Here is an 18,145-nt window from a genome sequence, read left to right as displayed (position 1 = left end):
ATGGGATGTGGGAAGATGGAGAGGCTGAGAGTAAGACAGATGCTCTCAAGGTTGAGCCTATGGAGTCCTGGGACATTCCTGCCACCTCATTCCAGCCCATCTCCCAAGAGCCATCAGAATAGCGGGTGGGTACATGGGTTTGGAAGAGGCTACAAGGTGGAATGGGTGTTCGTTGGGATGGTGGGGCTAGTTGGAGGGGAGATGGAGGAGCCGGAGGGGCCAGAGGAAGTGAGGAACGGAAACCCACGTGCTTGTTCCATGTAAAATATATTTTTTCCACTTTGAAGGAAACGGGAACGACATTCCGAGAGAAAGCGGCAACTATTCGGGTATTCAAACTAATTTATTGACCATTCAAATGTGTTATATTTACAAGAAATGGCACAGGTTTGAAAATAATTTAACAATTTTCATAGATTTGAAAACCTAGTATTAGGTGACCCTGACAATTACCAACCACAAGAATACTTGTCCTATGCTACTGAACTACTCGAGCAGTTCTATTAGAAAGTCCCTAAATGGAGCTAAAAGCTTGGCCTCCACCCATTACGTTAAGCTGCCAATACCAAAGTATACCAAGATGAACATGCAGTGTAAAAGCTGTACCAAAGAGAGTGAATTTAGGTTTTAAAAGTACAATAAAAACATTAATGCAAAGTATCACATGCTCATGAAAAGTAGTATTTCAGAAGAGCTATTATTTTTTACCCAACATTTAAATCTGCTTTATTTAAAACTGGTTAAAAGGTTCCATTCTAAGGTTAGTTTTCACATGTAGTTACGAAGGACATTTTCTTTTAATTATAAATAGAACACAAAAAACAGGTTAGCTTATGATTATGACAACTGAATAGTTCTTCTGTAATCTGCTTTTTTAACTGAAGTTTAGTCTACCCTGGTTTTGGAAAGACTGCTTAACCTTTGGATCCCAGTCTTTTAGTAGACAACTTATGTCATAAGTCCAACTCAGAAAATGAAACTTTGGGACAGAAATCTATTAATTTCCAAAACAAGAACTATTGCCAAACTAAAAAGTTTGAATCACAAAAAAAGCAGCACATTAAATTCAAGATTCTGTTTGGTTTAGGCAGGCATCTTTTGAGATTGAACCACGAAATAGTACATGCTCAATCTAGACTTAAAATGATCCTAATTCAACTTTTGAAATTCAAAGGTTCTTAAATGGAGTTGTTTGCATTTATGACACCCCCATGTGACATATAACCTGAATTATATCTGAAAAACATACATATTGCACAGCTAGCAGATGCAGTACCAGCATCCTGGAATTCCCCTAGCAGAAAAAAAAACAAAAACATTAATACCTTAAATAGTCTTACACAAACTTTAACTTTCAAGAACAATTTAATCCCAAGGTTTAAAACCATTAAAGTAGAACAGTACGCACATCAATCTCAAAATGTAAAAAACAAAATGAGAAGACACAGGCACTTGAATATAGATTATTAGTGCACAAAAATTACAGGCCACAATAGTAGGATTTTGAACACATGTTCATCATCAATGTCATTCCAAAAAAATAAACTTGAGGTCTTTCACGGATCCAAATATAGAAACAAGAAGTGTTCACACAACATTGATAAGAAAATTAAAATCTCTCAGAAAACAGATACCAAACAATATAATTTTTATTATTTCATAAGTAGTCTCTTGCAAAGCCTGACAAAATACAATATAAAATCTAGTAATAAGTTCAAATATCAAAGACGCGGCATTTTGATCTCCTTTAAACCCCCGGCCTCAACCCATTCCCCTCAATCAAAACACTCGGTGGTCCGACAGGATTCAATGTGCAAAAAATAAAAATCAAACACAAAAAAGAGCTCACCGCGGGAGAGGCGTGCATCCGAAATATTGTTAAATATCGGAAATAGTAACGCTAGCTTCCTAATGCAAATATTCAAGCACCCTTGGCAAAATTCTAAGTAATATAGAAATCTTGGCCTGCTGGTGCTTCCAAAGTAGAAACTGATCAGAATCTACATAATTTACTGTGTGTGGGGATACGCACGATAATCAAGCCGATCTTTTCTTTTTAAGGATTGAAAAAAAAAAATCCCCAGATACGCTTTAATAGTCATATCATCTATTTAGTGTTGAAACCGACTCATTTTTCTACAGATTGAAAACTACAGTAAAAATGGTCAAAAATTGTAACTGCCCAAATGAGGCCAGAAAAGCTTTACAGATGTTGGTACCTAGACACACTCAGGAACTGTATGCACTGTATTAGTTTGGCTCCTCCCCATTTTAAGGGACAGGGAGAAAAATACAGTGTCCATTCTCCATTCGGACCTACCAGAACCCAAATATGTGTATATCTGTGTACCCACACATCATTGCATTTTCCCCCCTTTCTTTCTCTTTGGCTAGAAACCCTGGGCCCAGAAGTTGTTGAAGGGCCCACGGGTGGATCGTTCTCTAAGCAGTTCCTCCGCTACACATCACTAACTGGAAGGCTCGCGTCATCCAAATCCACTGGGCCGAAATCCCGTTCCGGATCCCCGGGGTCAGAATCTTTTTCCTGAGGGCCATTTTCACTTGGCGGTTCCAAGGGGACTTGCCCAGTCACTTTGGAAGCTGGTTCTCTTGGAGAGACAGTCTGGACCTGGACGCTCCCTGGCTTGGCCTTGGCAAGAGATTCGTAAAATCCTCGCTTCTCCATGGTAAAGCTTGAGACCAGAGAGTTGTCGCGAGAGGCTGTGGAATGTGAGGGGGCTGCTGTGGCACCGGCAGCCCGGAAATTAGAGGAGGAGTCTGAAGGACCGCTGGAATGCTCCTGTAAAGAGGAGTGTTGATCAGACACACCATCAGTCACCAGTGACGGGTTAGTAACTCAGTGTGAGACTTTATTCTCTGAAAAACAACAGCGACAACAAAAAACAGAGAACGTACACACTGCAAGCTTCAAGCCACGACAGCAATAAAGCAGGGTGAGTGGGTAGCAGACAGCCAACACCCATTTCAGCCAAGAGACAGCTTTCCTCGCTCGTAGGATCTAGAAAGCCCAAGCTGAGTTTTACTGAATCAAGGGTTCCAGTGGCAGCTGAACTGTGCTTAAAGAGATGAGTTTTGAAAGACGCTTTACAGTCTTTTCATCTTACGTTAATCATCGACCACATTCTCATTCTACTGAAGCGTATGAGGGTATCCGATCGTAATGCTACGGGGAAATACAGGGTACCTGTTTTCCCACTCTTCTTCCAAAACAAAAACCATCATAAGAAGTCTACAGAGGATTTCATTAGGTAGCTGAATGCCTCAGATGGGGCTTCTATTTCTTATATCTTCAACATCGACTTCAATTTGAGGTAAATTTTAAACAAGTTCTGATAGAACAAAATGAAATGACAATGATGAAGGCCATTTTTCTGTGTTTACTAAATCTCACCCAATGACTTTTTTTAAGCATGATTATTCTAACTGGTCGTAATTCCACAGCCCAGGCAAGTATGACATGAATGGCTTTGAAAACAAAAAGCCGCAAATGCCTAAAAGACAAAAGGCAGTTGCCGTTTGGAGGCTACCTTTCACCTGAACTTTATCAATGCCATGCAGGCTCTCGGACTGTGCAGTTTTCCAGGTAGATCTGCATAGATGAATTTGCACCCATACAGTTTCTAGTTTGGAAATGGACTTGAATTACTTGCAACACTTCTCAGTGGGATGGATAAACGGAAATAGGAACTCCCACAGGAATTAAATTCAATCAAAACTAGAGGCAGATTCCGTTTTACGGATGGGCAACTTTTACACCACATCAGATGGGAATCTTCTTACATCACAGAGCCAATCTGAAGGTTTTCAATGCATACGTCAAACCCGATGACTGGTGTAAAACAGTGGATGAGTTAGTGTTAACAAAGGAGGTTATGGTCACTGCAAAAGGGGGTTGAGTTCACTCAACTTCATGTAAGTTGTTAAGGAGTGTTGTAAGTCCTAGCCCTCTCCTAAGGAGGCAAGTTTACATCAGACCCCACATACGTGCTGCATTCACCAGTTCTTGCTGTATACCTCGGTATACAAGGATTCGACAGCCTTCTGGCCTGCCGCATCTGGAACACAGTGCAAAGCTAAGATTAGAGTTGACCTATACTTGGGAAAGGGAGGAAGACAGAGAGAGAAAGTGTTGCTGAGAGTCATGAGCTGGATCACCCAGTTTGCCCCCACCACAAAGCACAAACGTGAATACCCTCTCCATCCTCTCTTCTCCCCAACAGTCACTGTTTTTGCAGAGAGTCTCATACTGGAACGTTGGAAAACGTTACATGAAGCACTAGTCAATTATACAGTTATCATCTGTACAAGAAAGAGCTTAGGTAGTCAAGGGAACACACGGATCAAATGAGTTAATGTTGAGAAGCAGGTAAAAACAAATCCCCTGTGTTTCATGCACATCTGCTGCTTGCAGGGGTGGAAGGTGGGGTTTGGTGAGGGGAAAGAAGACCATACCTGACCAAACTCTGACCTGAGAACACCCCATGGGTAGAAAGAAGCAGGACACCACATTACCGAACTCCCCACATGAAGGTTCAGAAGTTGGTGATACTTGAGAAGAATTTTCTCACACTTCACTGGGCACAGATCACCAGAGGAATTAATTCCTCTAGGAATTCATTCAATTGTATTTATTGAGCACTTACTGTGTGCATTTCTAGGAGTGAATTACTGATCACCAGAGGAATTAAATATCCATTCTCCACCCCAGATATGTGTGAGTCTGGGTGTTTTAGTCTCTCACCCTGATCCCTTTTCTTGCCTTTCTTCCTGTATTTCTTACTTTCTCTTGAGCCCTGCTCCCTTTGCCTCAAAGAATGATCATTCTCTGCTGTCCTAACAAAATGAAGTGTTACGGTCTCCTACTTGTATTCTGGCTTTTCTGATTTTTTTTTTCATTCGCTTTGCCTGTTCTCTCTTTCCTGAAACCTCTAACCCATAACCCTCACAATCTATCTGTAGGCTCTTCCTTCTTTGCTGCCTGATTCTGTCAACATCCTAACTACTTTCATGCACAACAACTTCACTTTTATTAATGACAGGTTGTAAAACCTTTCTCTTGCATTTTTCTCTTTCAGTTTGTCTGTTATTACTTCTGTTCTTTTCCTTTTCTGATTTCCTCACTATCCCTCTACCCCAACCCTCTCTGTGACTGCTTTTCAATTTGTCTCGGAGAGATTAGGCTGGTTAATGGGCAGGGAACATGTCTGCAAATTCTGTTGTACTGTACTTTCCGAGCTGTTAGTACAGTGCTCTGCACACAGGAAGTGCTCAATAAATATAATCGATTGATTTTTGGCTTTCTTGGGTATTTTTCAGTTGTCTCCTCTTTTTCCCAATTCCTACTTTGATTTTCCCTTACTCTCCCTTCCCTCATTCTGATCCTCTGTCAGTCTCCTCCTTTTTTCTCTCTTTCTAATGGTACAGAACAACCGCCTACAGAACAAGGAGAACACACTGATGTTTAAGCTGCACCTATGCTCAGCATAAACTGGGCCCAGAATAGGAATCAAAGCAACCAACAGCCAGAAATTACCCATTGGATGAACACTGTGGTTCTCTGACACCCTCAACATAAATGGCCACTTGGATGGAAAGATACAATTAAATATATTTTCTAAGTGTTTTGTTAAAGCCCAAGATGTATTGCTGTTATAATAGCATAACAAATTAACTCAAGCCCTTGGAATGAAAGGAGTAAGGCCAAGATTAAAAATCAGGCTCTGAACAAAAACCAAAATAGCACAAGCACAAATTCTGTCATTCACTACGTTCCTTTTGCTCAGAGCTTCTTTATTCTTGGTAAATGTGGGAACAGCTGGTGAAAAAATAGTGAGCTCGGTTTTTTCTTCAGTTTTTCTTAAAGGTCTATTACATAGTGCACGGAAAGAAATCTGCAACATTATTAAAACTAATGCTCAACCCTATTATTATTATTACAATGATTAAATCCTTATCTTCTAGAATAAGCTCTCTCCTCTTATGCTCAGGTCCCGTTTGTGAATTTTTATGTTTTGAGGACCTGGAATAGCATAAAGGACCTCAAAAATGTCACGGGGGTGGTGGTTGAAGGAGAGAGGTGGTAGAGGGAGGAATTGGGGGAGGAGGGAGGAGGAAAGGAAGACAGTGAGGGTCAACGGCTGGGGCACAGGGCGTGACCTGCAGGAACTTGAGGGGCAAAATGTTAGAAGGGACCAAGAGATCAGGCTTGAGAAACTGCCCCTGATTTCCTGCTGAGCTGGGTTGGGGGCAGCTAGTCTCTTCCTTGCCCCTCATAGTGGCATTTTTTTCCAGCCTCTCCTCCATAAGGCTCTTGTTGGCCAGCTCAAAACCTGATCCAGACGTCATTCCTCAAGAGATTGTGGCATGATTAATTTTGATTGGTTATCAACTCTTGACATATGCACGGGAGGTCTGGATAATAATAATGATGATGATGATGGCATTTGTTAAGTGCTTACTATGCGCCAAGCACTGTTCTAAGCGCTGGAGGGGGATACAAGGTAATCAGGTTGTCCCACGTGGGGCTCACAGTCTTAACCCCCTTTTTACAGATAAGGGAACTGAGGCACAGAGAAGTGAAGTGACTTGCCCAAAGTCACAGAGCTGACAAGTGGCGGAGCTGGGATTAGAACCCATGACCTCTGACTCCCAAACCCAAGCTCTTTCCATTGAGCCACGCTGCTTCTCAAACAAGAAGAAGATACCCGTCACAAATCGCTCAGGTGTTAATCACGGTGCAGACTGCCCAAAATGAATCTTTTAGAAAGGCTCTTCTAAGCAGAAAATTTGGGGTTTTTCTGCATATTTAATAACGGATTTCTAATAAAAGCCTTCCTGCACCTGTAGGTCTTACTAAAGCCCTCTCCTTTTTAATCACAGTTCAAGACAAGCCTCTCCCCAAAGATGTCCCTCAGTAGCTCCACCCACTCTCCAACTTATTTTCACAACCTAAGGCCAAATTCTGGATGGAATTCAGGGGTTCTCTACAGAATAAGGCTTCTAATTCACGCTTTAATAAATAAATCCCACTTTTCTTTTGCAAGGAACATGAATATTTAGCACCTCTAACTTCACTGATTAAAAACTCTATTGAAGATATTACCTGATTCTGAGAATATTAAAATTATTTCCTGACAAAACTACATTTTCATTCATTTAGTTACGAACTTTCAGTAACTCGCACAAGAATATTTAGAATTAGTGAGGCTGATTTTTTTTTAAACCTAATGGAAGTAATTACAAGTTCCTACTCTTAACTAAGCCAGGAAAAATGTTCACACTCAGCAGTTGCCCTGCCTGTGCATTGAAGGCAAAACAATGCACAGCAGAAGGTAAATACAGATAACACTCAGAGGAAGTATTAAATCAGAAATGCATTAATTTTTTGCTAGTCCAATCGGTAAGAAAGACTTCATGCAAATATACTTCACCACCAACGGAAAGGCAAGGAAGAATAGTTAGAGAGAAAGGAAAGAAAACCACTGGATTTAATGGGTGAGTTGGGAACCATCTAGAAGAGTATTAAAGGCTCAGGAGACAGAAAACATACAGAAGCTGCTGATCTTCCAGGTCCGCGCTGTGCTACTATAGCTCCAGAAATCGCTTTAATCCAGCTATGCATTTCTTCTGGACTGTCAGCCTGATGGAGAATGAAGGAAAAAACAACAAAAAACATTATAAAAGGCAAGAGACGCAGCTGATACCTATTTTCTTAGAACGTAGTTTCTGTGATGATTTTAAAAAAGCAATACGGAAAACTGGAAAATGAAAATATATTAGGACCACTTTTGAATAATATTTTTGGAAGTACTATTGGTTTAGTTTATTAATTTAAAAGTGAGAAAGGCGCTAAGGCCAAACTGTACAGACGTCACCTAGTGACAATTCAGAGAAAAAGAGTCACAGAATCTGTGTGAGTCCAGTGATATCTAATTCATTAACCAGATGCAATTTGACATCAGCACTCGAGGCAATTCAGCGTGGAAGAGCCGAAGCTGGGCCGTTGCTCACCCAATTGGCAGTTGCTGCCGGTTACTACGCTTTTTCCATCCCCTGCCAAAGCCGTCAATCAATGTTTTTTATTGAGCACTTACTGTGTGCAGAGCACTGTATTAAGCACTTGGGAGAGAAAAATACAAGACTGGGTAGACACGTTCCCTGCCTATAAAGAGCTTACAGTCTAGAGGAAGAGGCAGACATTAAAATACACTACAGATCTACATGCTGTGCGAGGGAAGGTGAGATGATTATCAAATGCTTAAAGGATACAGATCGAAGAGCATAGGCAACAAAAAGGGAGAGGGAGTATGGAAAAAAAACGCCTAATGAGGGAAAGCCTCTTGGAGAAGTGATTTTAATAAGGCTTAAAGATAGAGAGAGTGGTGGTCTGTCCTATATAAAGGAGGAGGGAGCTCCAGGCCTGAGGGAGGACAAGGAATCAGTGGTGGGATAAAGGAGATGGAAATACAGTGAGTAAGTTGGCTTTAGAAGAACAAATTGGGCAGACTTGGTTGTAGCAGGAAAGCAGCAAGGTAAAGTAGGTGAGGATGAGCTGATAATGTCTGAAAGCTGGTGGAAGGAGTTCTGCTTGATGCTGAAGGGGATGGGCAGCCTCTGGAGGCTTTTGGAAAGTGGGGAAAGATGGACTTAATTTTTTTTTTTTTAATGACCTGGACAGCAGAGTGAAGTATGGATTGGAGTGGGGAGAGACAGGAGGTGGGGAGGTCAGTGAGGAGACTGATGCAGTTGTCACAGTGGGGTGTTAAGTGGATCAGCAGTTCAGCTGGGAAAGGAAAGGGCAGATTTTAGTGATGCTGCGAAAGCAGTATTAACAAGGCTTGGTGACAGACAATATCTGGGCTGAATGAGAGAGGAACTGAGGATACCGTCAAGATTACACGCTTGTGAAACAGGGTGGATGGCGTTGGCTTCAGTGATTTTCGCCTTCTAGACCTTAAGCTCATTGTGGACAGGGAATGCGTCTGTTTGTTGCTCTCCCAAGCACTTAGAACAGTGCTCTGCACCCAGTAAGAGCTCAATAAATGACTGACAATGAATGAATGACTGGAAAGATGGGGGAGGACAGGGATTGGGTAAGAAGATGAGTTCTATTTTGGACATGCTTCAGCAGTCTTGTCCCTCTCTATTCCTGGTCCCCTGTTGCCTCACATTTCCCCTTTTCCTCTGACACTTTACTCTCTTTTGTTTCTGCTGTAATTCACATTTCATCTCACCTTTGTTTTTTAACTTCCTTGCAGGCTCTCCCTATGCGTTTTTCTCCCCCTCTGCTTTTCATTCTCCACAGGACTAGTTTTCCCAGACTTTTGTTTTTTCTGCCTCCCACCCCCTAAAAGTGGGAGGCCCTCAAGGTTCATTTTTGGATCCCCTTCTATTCTCCATCTACACCCACTCACATGGCTTCAACTACCACCTCTGTGTGAATAATTCCTAAATCTACATCTCCAGCCATGACCTCTCACTTTTTCTGCAGTCTCGCATTTCCTCCTGTCTTCAGGACATCTCTACATGGATGTCCTGTTGACACCTCAAACTTAACATGACGAGAACTCCTCATCTTCCTACACAACCCATCCTCCGCATGACTTTCCTGCCACTGTAGAGAGTACCACCATCCTTCCTGTCTCACAAGAGCAGAACCATAGAGTTATCTTTGACTCATCTCTCTCATTCAACCCTCATAAATTAATCTATCTCTAATTCCCGTCGGTTCGACCTTCACAATCCTGCTAAAATCCACCCGTCCCTCTCCATCCAAACTGCTACCCTGTTAATTCCAGCTCGTGGCCCATCCTGCCCGATTACTGCATCAGCTTCCTTGATGACCTCCCTGACTCCTGTCTCTCCCCACTCCAGTCCATACTTCGCTCGGCTGCCCAGATTATTTTTCTACAAAAACATTCAGTCCATGTTTTCCCACTCCTCAAAAACCTCCAGTGGTTGCCTACTCACCTCCACATTGAACAGAAACTCCTTATCATCAGCTTTAAAGCACTCAATCACCTTGTCTCCTCCTACCTTACTTTGTGCTTAGTGCAGTGCTCTGCAAACACTAAGCACTCAATAAATGATTGATTGACTGACTGCTGCTTTCCTACTATAGCGTAGCTTGCACACTCTGCTTCTCTAATGGCAACCTACTCACTGTGCTTCAATCTCATCTCATCTAGACTGTGAGCCCACTGTTGGGTAGGGACCGTCTCTATATGTTGCCAACTTGTACCTCCCAAGCGCTTAGTACAGTGCTCTGCACACAGTAAGCGTTCAATAAATACGATTGATTGATTGATTTATCTCACTGCCAATCTCTCGCAGTGAGACGACTCTCCAGACAGACGATCCCTCCCCACCTTCAAAGCCTTACTGAAGGCATATCTTCTCCAAGAGGCCTTCACTGACTAAGCTCTCATTTCCTTTTCTCCCTCTTTCTTTTGCATCACCTTTGCACTTGGATTTGCTCCCTTTATTCACCCTTCCCTCAACCGCACAGCACTTATGTACTGTAATTTATTTATTTATATTAATGCCCTCTAGACTAGGAGCCTGTTTGGGTAGGGAACGTCTCTACCAACTCTGTTATACTGTACTCTCTCAAGAGCTCACTACAATGCTCTGCACAAAGTAAGCACTCAGTAAATATAACCAATGGATTTTTCTTTCCTTTTGTTGGTCAGCTACCCTGCTTGCAGCTCAAAACTCCTGATTTCAACTTTTTCCTATCCCACCTTCTTTCCCTCTGCTCAGCTTTCCTTTCCATTCCCTCTCTCACACATATCCCTCTTCCCCATCTCTCTCTGTCTTATCCAATTGCAGTCTGTTCTGTTTCTGCAAAATGCAGATACGGTTAAGTCACAAAAGGGAAGTAAATGAAAATTTTTGCTTGTGTTTTGGCTGTTTCCCTTCCCTCCCCGTTCGGGATGAGAATCTGTACCGCCAAAGGAGATGACTCCCTAGCCTGTATATATCATGCTGTTGGGGGAGAGGTATGGGGGTCGGGGAATGTCTTTGCTTAAGGCTGTGAAACCCTGGTGGTCACTGCCATGTGGCTATGCCTTATTTGTTAAATGTATAGAATTAATATTTAAAGGAAAGAGTCTTGCTAGCTACTTTGATTGTTAGCGTCACCTGAAATAACATTTAGACAAAAAATATTATTTTAAGCCTGTAATTAAACGAAACCATACACTTCAAAACCTTCAGCCTAAAGAGTCTACATTCATTGTTATCCTGGACTGAATGTTCCAGAAAGTATAGAGGTAGATCTTTGCCACAAATTGATCAAACCTGCATCACCAGGAAGAAAAAAATACTTTCCTATTTTGAATGTTTCAAACATCTCTTATTCTGTCAACTGCTGATTTGTATTGTATGTCTAGGAACTCTTTCTTATGGAAAAAATCAATAACTGATTAGTTTTTTTTTTACCTGAACAAAGAAGGTGCGAGATGCTGTTACGATTTCAAAGAGATTGTCCCTCATCATAATATCACTGCGGACACAAAAAAATTCCAGTTATTTTCACAGAGCAGTGAATTGTGGGTATTATTTCTTTTACTTGTTCAATTCTGCATCAAATCGAAACTTAAAGCACACAGGACAATTTAAAAGAATTTCCTTCACAATAAATTTTAATTTAAATTAAAAAAATCAAATGCAGCCACTGCAAATTATACTATAACTCACTCTACTTTGTTCAACATCCAACTTGAGCCCGGTAGCTCTAAGTGCTCAGATTTGCCTTTAGAGAAATTTTCTGAGATAAATGTAAAGAAGCTCCTTAATATTCTTAAAAATGTATACCGATTAATTTGTTACTTTAAAACTTTCAGGTTGAGTTTTACAGAAACACCAGCAGAGTTGAAAATCTATTATTTTCCCCCTTATCTAGCATTTTTTTAATGGTATTTGTTAAAGGTCTACTATGTACCAGCCACTGTATTAAGCCCTGGGGTAAATACAAGATAATTGGGTTGGACACGGTCCTACATAGAGCTCACAGTCTTAATCTCCATTTTACAGATGGGGTACACAGAGAAGGTAAGTGACTTGCCCATGGTCACACAGCAGACAAGTGGCAGAGTCGGGTTTAGAACCCAGGTCTTGTGACTCCCAGGACAATGTTCTTTCCACTAGGCCAAGCTGCTTCTGACCACACATAAGCCTCATTAAAGGTAAAACCTAGATTACCATTGCAGCAACTTCAGGAAGGTTATAGAATGAGTATTCCTCACCTTTGTTTACATTCCTGGACTTTATGAACCTCTTTAAGTGGTATTATCCGGAGAGGTTCCTTTTCCTGTGAAAAAGAAAAAAAAAATAACCAAAGAAGAAATCCAAGACATTACTTTAAAAAAAAAATACATTTTAAGAATCAGATTCATTAACTGATGTTATGAGTTCAAATTGCAATTTTACTGTTAATCATTCATAATAACATGAGTAACATCCTTAAAAGGTCAGAACTAGAATACCTGCTGTTTGTGGATCTAGATGAATACACATTTTCTGGAATATTTGGGAAAGCTACACGCAGTATTCATAGTTCTAACATTTAATTTGCAATCTACAAAATGTACAAGCATCACAAAAAAAAAAACCCTAAGGAGGTAAACCTAGAACCTTTAATGCCTCTTGCTACCTCAGAAATAAAAACTCACTTCTGGATTAAGGGAAGCAGGGCCTGAGCATTAGTGAACCTAATTGAAAAAAATATTTTTATGCAGTTTTATTACATGGTCTGTGGATCTGTTCCTCTGTACTTTCTGGTGTATTTTTCTGTCTTCAAATCAATTTATGAAGTACTGGTAGATTTACAAACTGCTCTTTTCCCCATGGGCTCTGCATATTCCCCTACCAGCCAGGTGGCTTAACTAAGGATTTGTCAACCACTGCAGTCAAAAGCTTCTGAATACAGAACACGACCTGCCATTCCTAGGTAGTTTAGCAGACCATGGTTTCCTCAGCCTTCCTTCCAGTCCAACTGGCTTCTGGAGTTCTTGGGAAGAAGGTTAGGATATCCAATGGTATTAATTATTAATTAGGGCTTACTATATGCCAAGCGCTGGGCTAAGATATACTATGATCAGATGGGACACAGTCCCTGTCCCACATTAGGATCACAACCTAAGGAGGAGGGAGAACAAGAATTAAATCCCCATTTTACAGATGAGGAAAGCAGGGGTTCAGAGAAGTTAAGTGACTTGCCCAAGGCCTACACAGCAGACAGGTGGCAGAGCCAGGTTTGGAACCCAGGTCTTCTAATTCTCAGGTCCGTGCTCTAGGCCTGGGACTTTGTACATCCTTAAAGCCCTCTGGGTTTTCCCTACCAGGAATGGGGACCTCTGAAAAAGAAAACACTAATTCTCCACCCGCCACTACTCCCACAAAATGGGTCTCAGACTTGCACTTTGAAACAGCAAGGGGATCGTTAGGACTCCAAACCGCCCTCCCTCACAAGACTAAGCGGCTGGAAGCTCAGAGAAGTCTTACCTCCTTCCCCACAACCAGTACCTGCCCAAATACTGACATGACAGTTGGAGTTTTTCTGGATTTTTTTCACAGAAAACTACAAACACTCTCAGATTAATAAGGTAACAAAGATAAAAGAGCTCCAATCTAAAATTCCTTCCCCTTTCCTTTATCACATTCTCTTCGGGAGCTTCACATTCTGTCCCCCATGATCCTTTCTACTTTTCTGCATGTATTCTGGTGTTTACGCTCTTCTGGTCCAGTCGGGCTCCAATCTAAAATTCCTTCCCCTTTCCTTTATCACATTCTGTTCGGGAGCTTCACATTCTGTCCCCATGATCCTTTCTACTTTTCTGCATGTATTCTGGTGTTTACGTTCTTCTGGTCCAGTCTCCTTAGGATCTCTTGGGGAATTTCAGGCTGCCTTTTTTTTTCTTTTTATGGTACTGGTTAAGCACTTACTTTGTGCCAGGAACTGTATTAAGTGCTGAGGTAGATACAAGCTAATCAGGTTGGACACAGTCCATTGTCCCGCATGGGGTTGGTTCACAGTCTTAATCCACATTGTACCAATGAGGTAACTGAGGCACAGAGTAGTTAAGTGACTTGTCCAAGGTCACAGAGCAGACAAGTGGTGGAGCTGGGATTAGAACCCAGGTCCTGACTCTTTCCACTAGGCCACGCTGCTTCTCAATTGATATACTTTGTGCATGTTCTGTTGACCAATCATGATGTTAAGAAAAAGAAAAAGGACAATTTTCAAAGTGGCGACATATACTCACTCCAGTAAGGCTGCCCTTTTTTAAACCTTGAACAACATATTTCCAGTTTGGAACGTGGACCTGGGTTCTAATCCCAGCTCCGTCACTTGTTTGCTATGTGACCCTGAGCTAGTCACTTAACTTCTTGGCCTTCAGTTATCTCACCTGTAAAATGGGGATTAAGACTGTGAGCCTCAAGTGGAACATGGACTGTGTCCAACCTGATTACCTGTATCTAACCCAGTGTTCAGTATAGTGCTGGGCATATGGTAAGCACTTAACATAAAATAAAAATAAATAAATGAATTTAACAGGACTCAGAGTGACTTAGATGTATGCCAATGGGAAAAATGGCATTTCAAAACAGGATGAAATTGAATAGGAACAAATGAAACATAGCACAATGGGGAAAAAAAAACCCAAAACCCTCATAAATCAGATGGGGAAAGAATTACTAAACAAAAGTCCAGCAGAAAAAGACCTCAAATTCATATAATCCATCAAAAATTAGATGAGTGAGCAATGAGGTAACATCAATATGGCCCTATGATACATCAACAAGAATGATATGCAAGAGTTGGGAAGCAATCCTTCAACTAAACCCAGTCTACTTTGAGTTATCATACTTTAAAGGTTTTAGGACACAGAGAGAAGCAACAGAAATGATTAATAAGATGGAAAATAGGTCCTTGGAGGGAAGGTCGAAGAAAGTGGGTTGTTTATTCTGGAGAAGAGATTGAACTAATATTTATCTTCAAGTACATGAAGGGGCTTTATGGACCATTAAGTTATTCATTTCTACTGACAACCAAACTAAAAGAAATGTATTTGAATTCAGGCAGAAAAGATTCAGCTGGATATCTGGAAGGAAAAGTTGCAGAAAAAATCTGAAATGGGTTATCAGAGGAGGTGAAAATTCTTATAATAATAACTTTGATGCACTTACTATGTGCAAACTATATTAAGCCCTTGGGTAGATACAGATAAGCAGGTTGGACACAGTCCCTGTCCCACATGAGGCTCACAGTCTAAGTTAGGAGGAGAACAAATATGAAAACCCTATTTTACAGATGAGGAAAAACAGAGGAGGTAAATAACTTGCCCAAGGTCACACAGCAGGTAACTGGTGGAGCCAGGGCTAGAAACCAAGTCCTCCGACTCTCGAGCCCATGCCCTTTCCATTAGGCCACCCTGCATGGAAATTATCCTTAAGAAAATACTAAACAATCTTTGGTACTGGATGGTTTAGTTGATTAGCATATCTCAATACAGTGGGGTTATGTTCTTGGAAATGAATATGTATCATGAAAGGTTGTGGAGGTGTATTTTCCACTGGAATTACATGACACAAATTAGGATCTGTTCCAGAACCTCGGGAAAAATTCAAAGAAATTCTTTTGTGTGCTACATACTGAAAAAATAAACAGAGCTAACCTATTGTTTAATTTGTCTACTAGTAATTCAAAGCATACCATAATAACAGTAACTGAATGAGTAGGAATAGGGTTGTTTTGAATCTGCAGGAGACTGCAGAATTAGAAGCTGGTTCTAGTGACTGCTAGTGGCTTTTCAACTTTATTGTAGAATTTGTCCCTTTTAGTTTGAGCAGTCTTTTTTTCTTCATGAAGTACCCTGTATCTTCCCCAGGACTTAGTACAATGCTTAAACTCCATATGGTGTTAACATGGTATCACAGAGGGCAAATTCTAAATTAAGTTGCCTCCCCAGTGCAAAACCTTCTTTGTTTATTGGTTTAGAGGTCCTCTTTTCTACACTTTGAAACACTGCCCCAAACTGGGGCAAAACGTCCTCCAAGATTTATCAATGGCTGCTTAATTTCAGGCCAGGTGTAGAAGAGGCAGAGGAGGGGTTTACTTGCTGGTGGTACTCAGATGAAACACCAGGCTTGTCAGTATCAAAAAACACCGGCTGTATCCGTGGGGTGCCTATTACTAGCTGTGGATTCAGTGTATTGAGGCATGGTTGTGTCAGAAGTAGAGCTGTATACAGAATATTCATCCCCGACTAGATCAGAAGCTCCTTATGGGCAGGTACGTCTCTCCCAACTCTATTCTATGCTTAGTAGCAGCGTGGCGCAGTGGAATGAACATGGGTTTTGGAGTCAGAGGTCATGGGTTCAAAACCCGGCTCCGCCACTTGTCAGCTGTGTGACTTTGGGCAAGTCACTTAACTTGGCAAGTCACTGTGCCTCAGTTACCTCAACTGTAAAATGGGGATGAAGACTGAGCCCCCCGTGGGACAACCTGATCACCTTGTAACCTCCCCAGCACTTAGAAAAGTGCATTGCACATAGTAAGTGCTTAATAAATGCCATTATAATTATTATTATTAGTAGTAGTAGTATAGTACTCTGCACACAGTAAGCGCTCAATACCTACCATTGATTGTATTTATTGAGTGCTTACTGTCTGCGGAGCACTGTACTAAGCACTTGGGAGAATAGAGTTGGGAGAGATGTTTCCTACCCACAATGAGCTGACAGATCGGGGGTCACGTAGAAGGTCACTTCTAATACAATTTAAGGCTTGTCCAATCCCCCGGCTGCGGAAGAGCTCTGCCTGCCATCCTACTGATGACACTTTCTTCTCTTACAGTGTTCTTACTTGAAAACCATATCTTCTATTTTTAGGTGCACTTGTTCTCAGCTCCCAAGGGCCCTTGGGGACAAGGGGAAATTGGGAGAGAAGCTTAAAATTTGGGATAATATTCAATTTACCTACAATTATGTACGTTGATCACAGTTTCAGTCTTACTGTATTATAATCCATCTTCAGAAAAATTAACCACAATGCAATTTCTTAAGGGGAAAAATACATTTTAAGGCAATTGTATGTCTATAAAGCATACCAGTTCAGATTTGAAGTAGCCTATTGTATTTTCGTCTAATTGAAAATATCTTCTCTTCCAGTTCTTCATCTATCAGAGAGAAAAATAGAAATGTCAATACTGAACTCCATTCATAATCTAACAAATTGTTAGAAATCAGAAATGCAGAATATTGGAAAAAAAAATCTTTCAACAGATACCTAAGTATGTTGAGTCAGGGGAATACATCTGATATCTAGAAGCAAGGGTAATACTATCCCTTCTCCACTAGCCCCGCATCTCAACTATCTTTTCAATATTTTGAATGACTTCATGCTAATACAGAAATGTATAATGCCAGTAAATTTTAGGCATTTCTAATATTACATACATTTTAGAATGATTTTTTAACAACCGACTTGGGACAAGAATGCTGGAAAATCTATCAATGGGCTGCCAGAATATTTAGCAATTGTACGCCCATCACATGGGATACGAACTATCTAAGATGAGTGAAAGTGTTGATGAGTAGTGAAAAATAGTGCTGGCTAGCATTTACTACTAGACTGCTACAATATAAATATGACTGAGGAACTAAGTTGTCAAACTTAATATTGTTATATTATACTCTCCCAAGTGCTTAGTACAGTGCTTTGCACACGGTAAGCGCTCAATAAATACAACCGACTGACTGATTGGGTCATCTTCATAACGCAGAAACCAGAATGAAAATATTTAGTTTACTCGGAAAATAATGTGACATTTGTGAGTAGCAGTTTGGCCTAGTGGAAAGAGCAAGGGGCTGGGAGTCGGGAGACCTAGATTCTAATCCCAGCTTCACCACCGGCTTGTTATGTGACTGGGAAAATTCACTCTGCTCCGTTGCCTGTTTCCTCATCTGCAAAATGGAGACTCAATACCTGTCTCAATACTAAGTCCCCCCATTAGACTGTGAACCCCATTTGGTCAGCGACTATGTCTGACCTATCTTATATTTACCTCAGTGCTTAGTACAGTGCTTGGGAGTCAGAGGACCTGGGTTTTAATCACAG

General features: G+C 41.1%; 1 protein-coding gene across 8 annotated transcripts in view; it reads right to left on the bottom strand.

The window, feature by feature from the left end:
* Positions 1-324: 324 nt before the first annotated feature.
* Positions 325-18,145, bottom strand: part of PLEKHA1 (pleckstrin homology domain containing A1) — a 77,693-nt gene continuing 59,872 nt past the window's right edge. For 4 of the 8 annotated variants that reach the window (XM_038757643.1, XM_038757642.1, XM_038757641.1 and 1 more), the window contains 5 exons: positions 17,136-17,204; positions 12,270-12,334; positions 11,464-11,527; positions 7,571-7,660; positions 325-2,800 (listed from right to left, as the gene is read on the bottom strand). In XM_038757643.1, the coding sequence (XP_038613571.1) occupies positions 2,459-2,800; positions 7,571-7,660; positions 11,464-11,527; positions 12,270-12,334; positions 17,136-17,204 (630 nt within the window). In that variant the 3' untranslated portion in view covers positions 325-2,458. Of the gene's footprint in view, positions 2,801-4,005; positions 4,077-7,570; positions 7,661-11,463; positions 11,528-12,269; positions 12,335-17,135; positions 17,205-18,145 lie in introns of all 8 variants that reach the window. The other 4 variants (XM_038757646.1, XM_038757645.1, XM_038757644.1 and 1 more) reach the window with 3 other exon arrangements.

The sequence above is a fragment of the Tachyglossus aculeatus genome, chromosome 16 (assembly GCF_015852505.1).
Source record: "Tachyglossus aculeatus isolate mTacAcu1 chromosome 16, mTacAcu1.pri, whole genome shotgun sequence".
Taxonomy (NCBI): Eukaryota; Metazoa; Chordata; class Mammalia; order Monotremata; family Tachyglossidae; genus Tachyglossus; species Tachyglossus aculeatus.
This window is presented reverse-complemented; position numbering and strand designations above follow the sequence as displayed.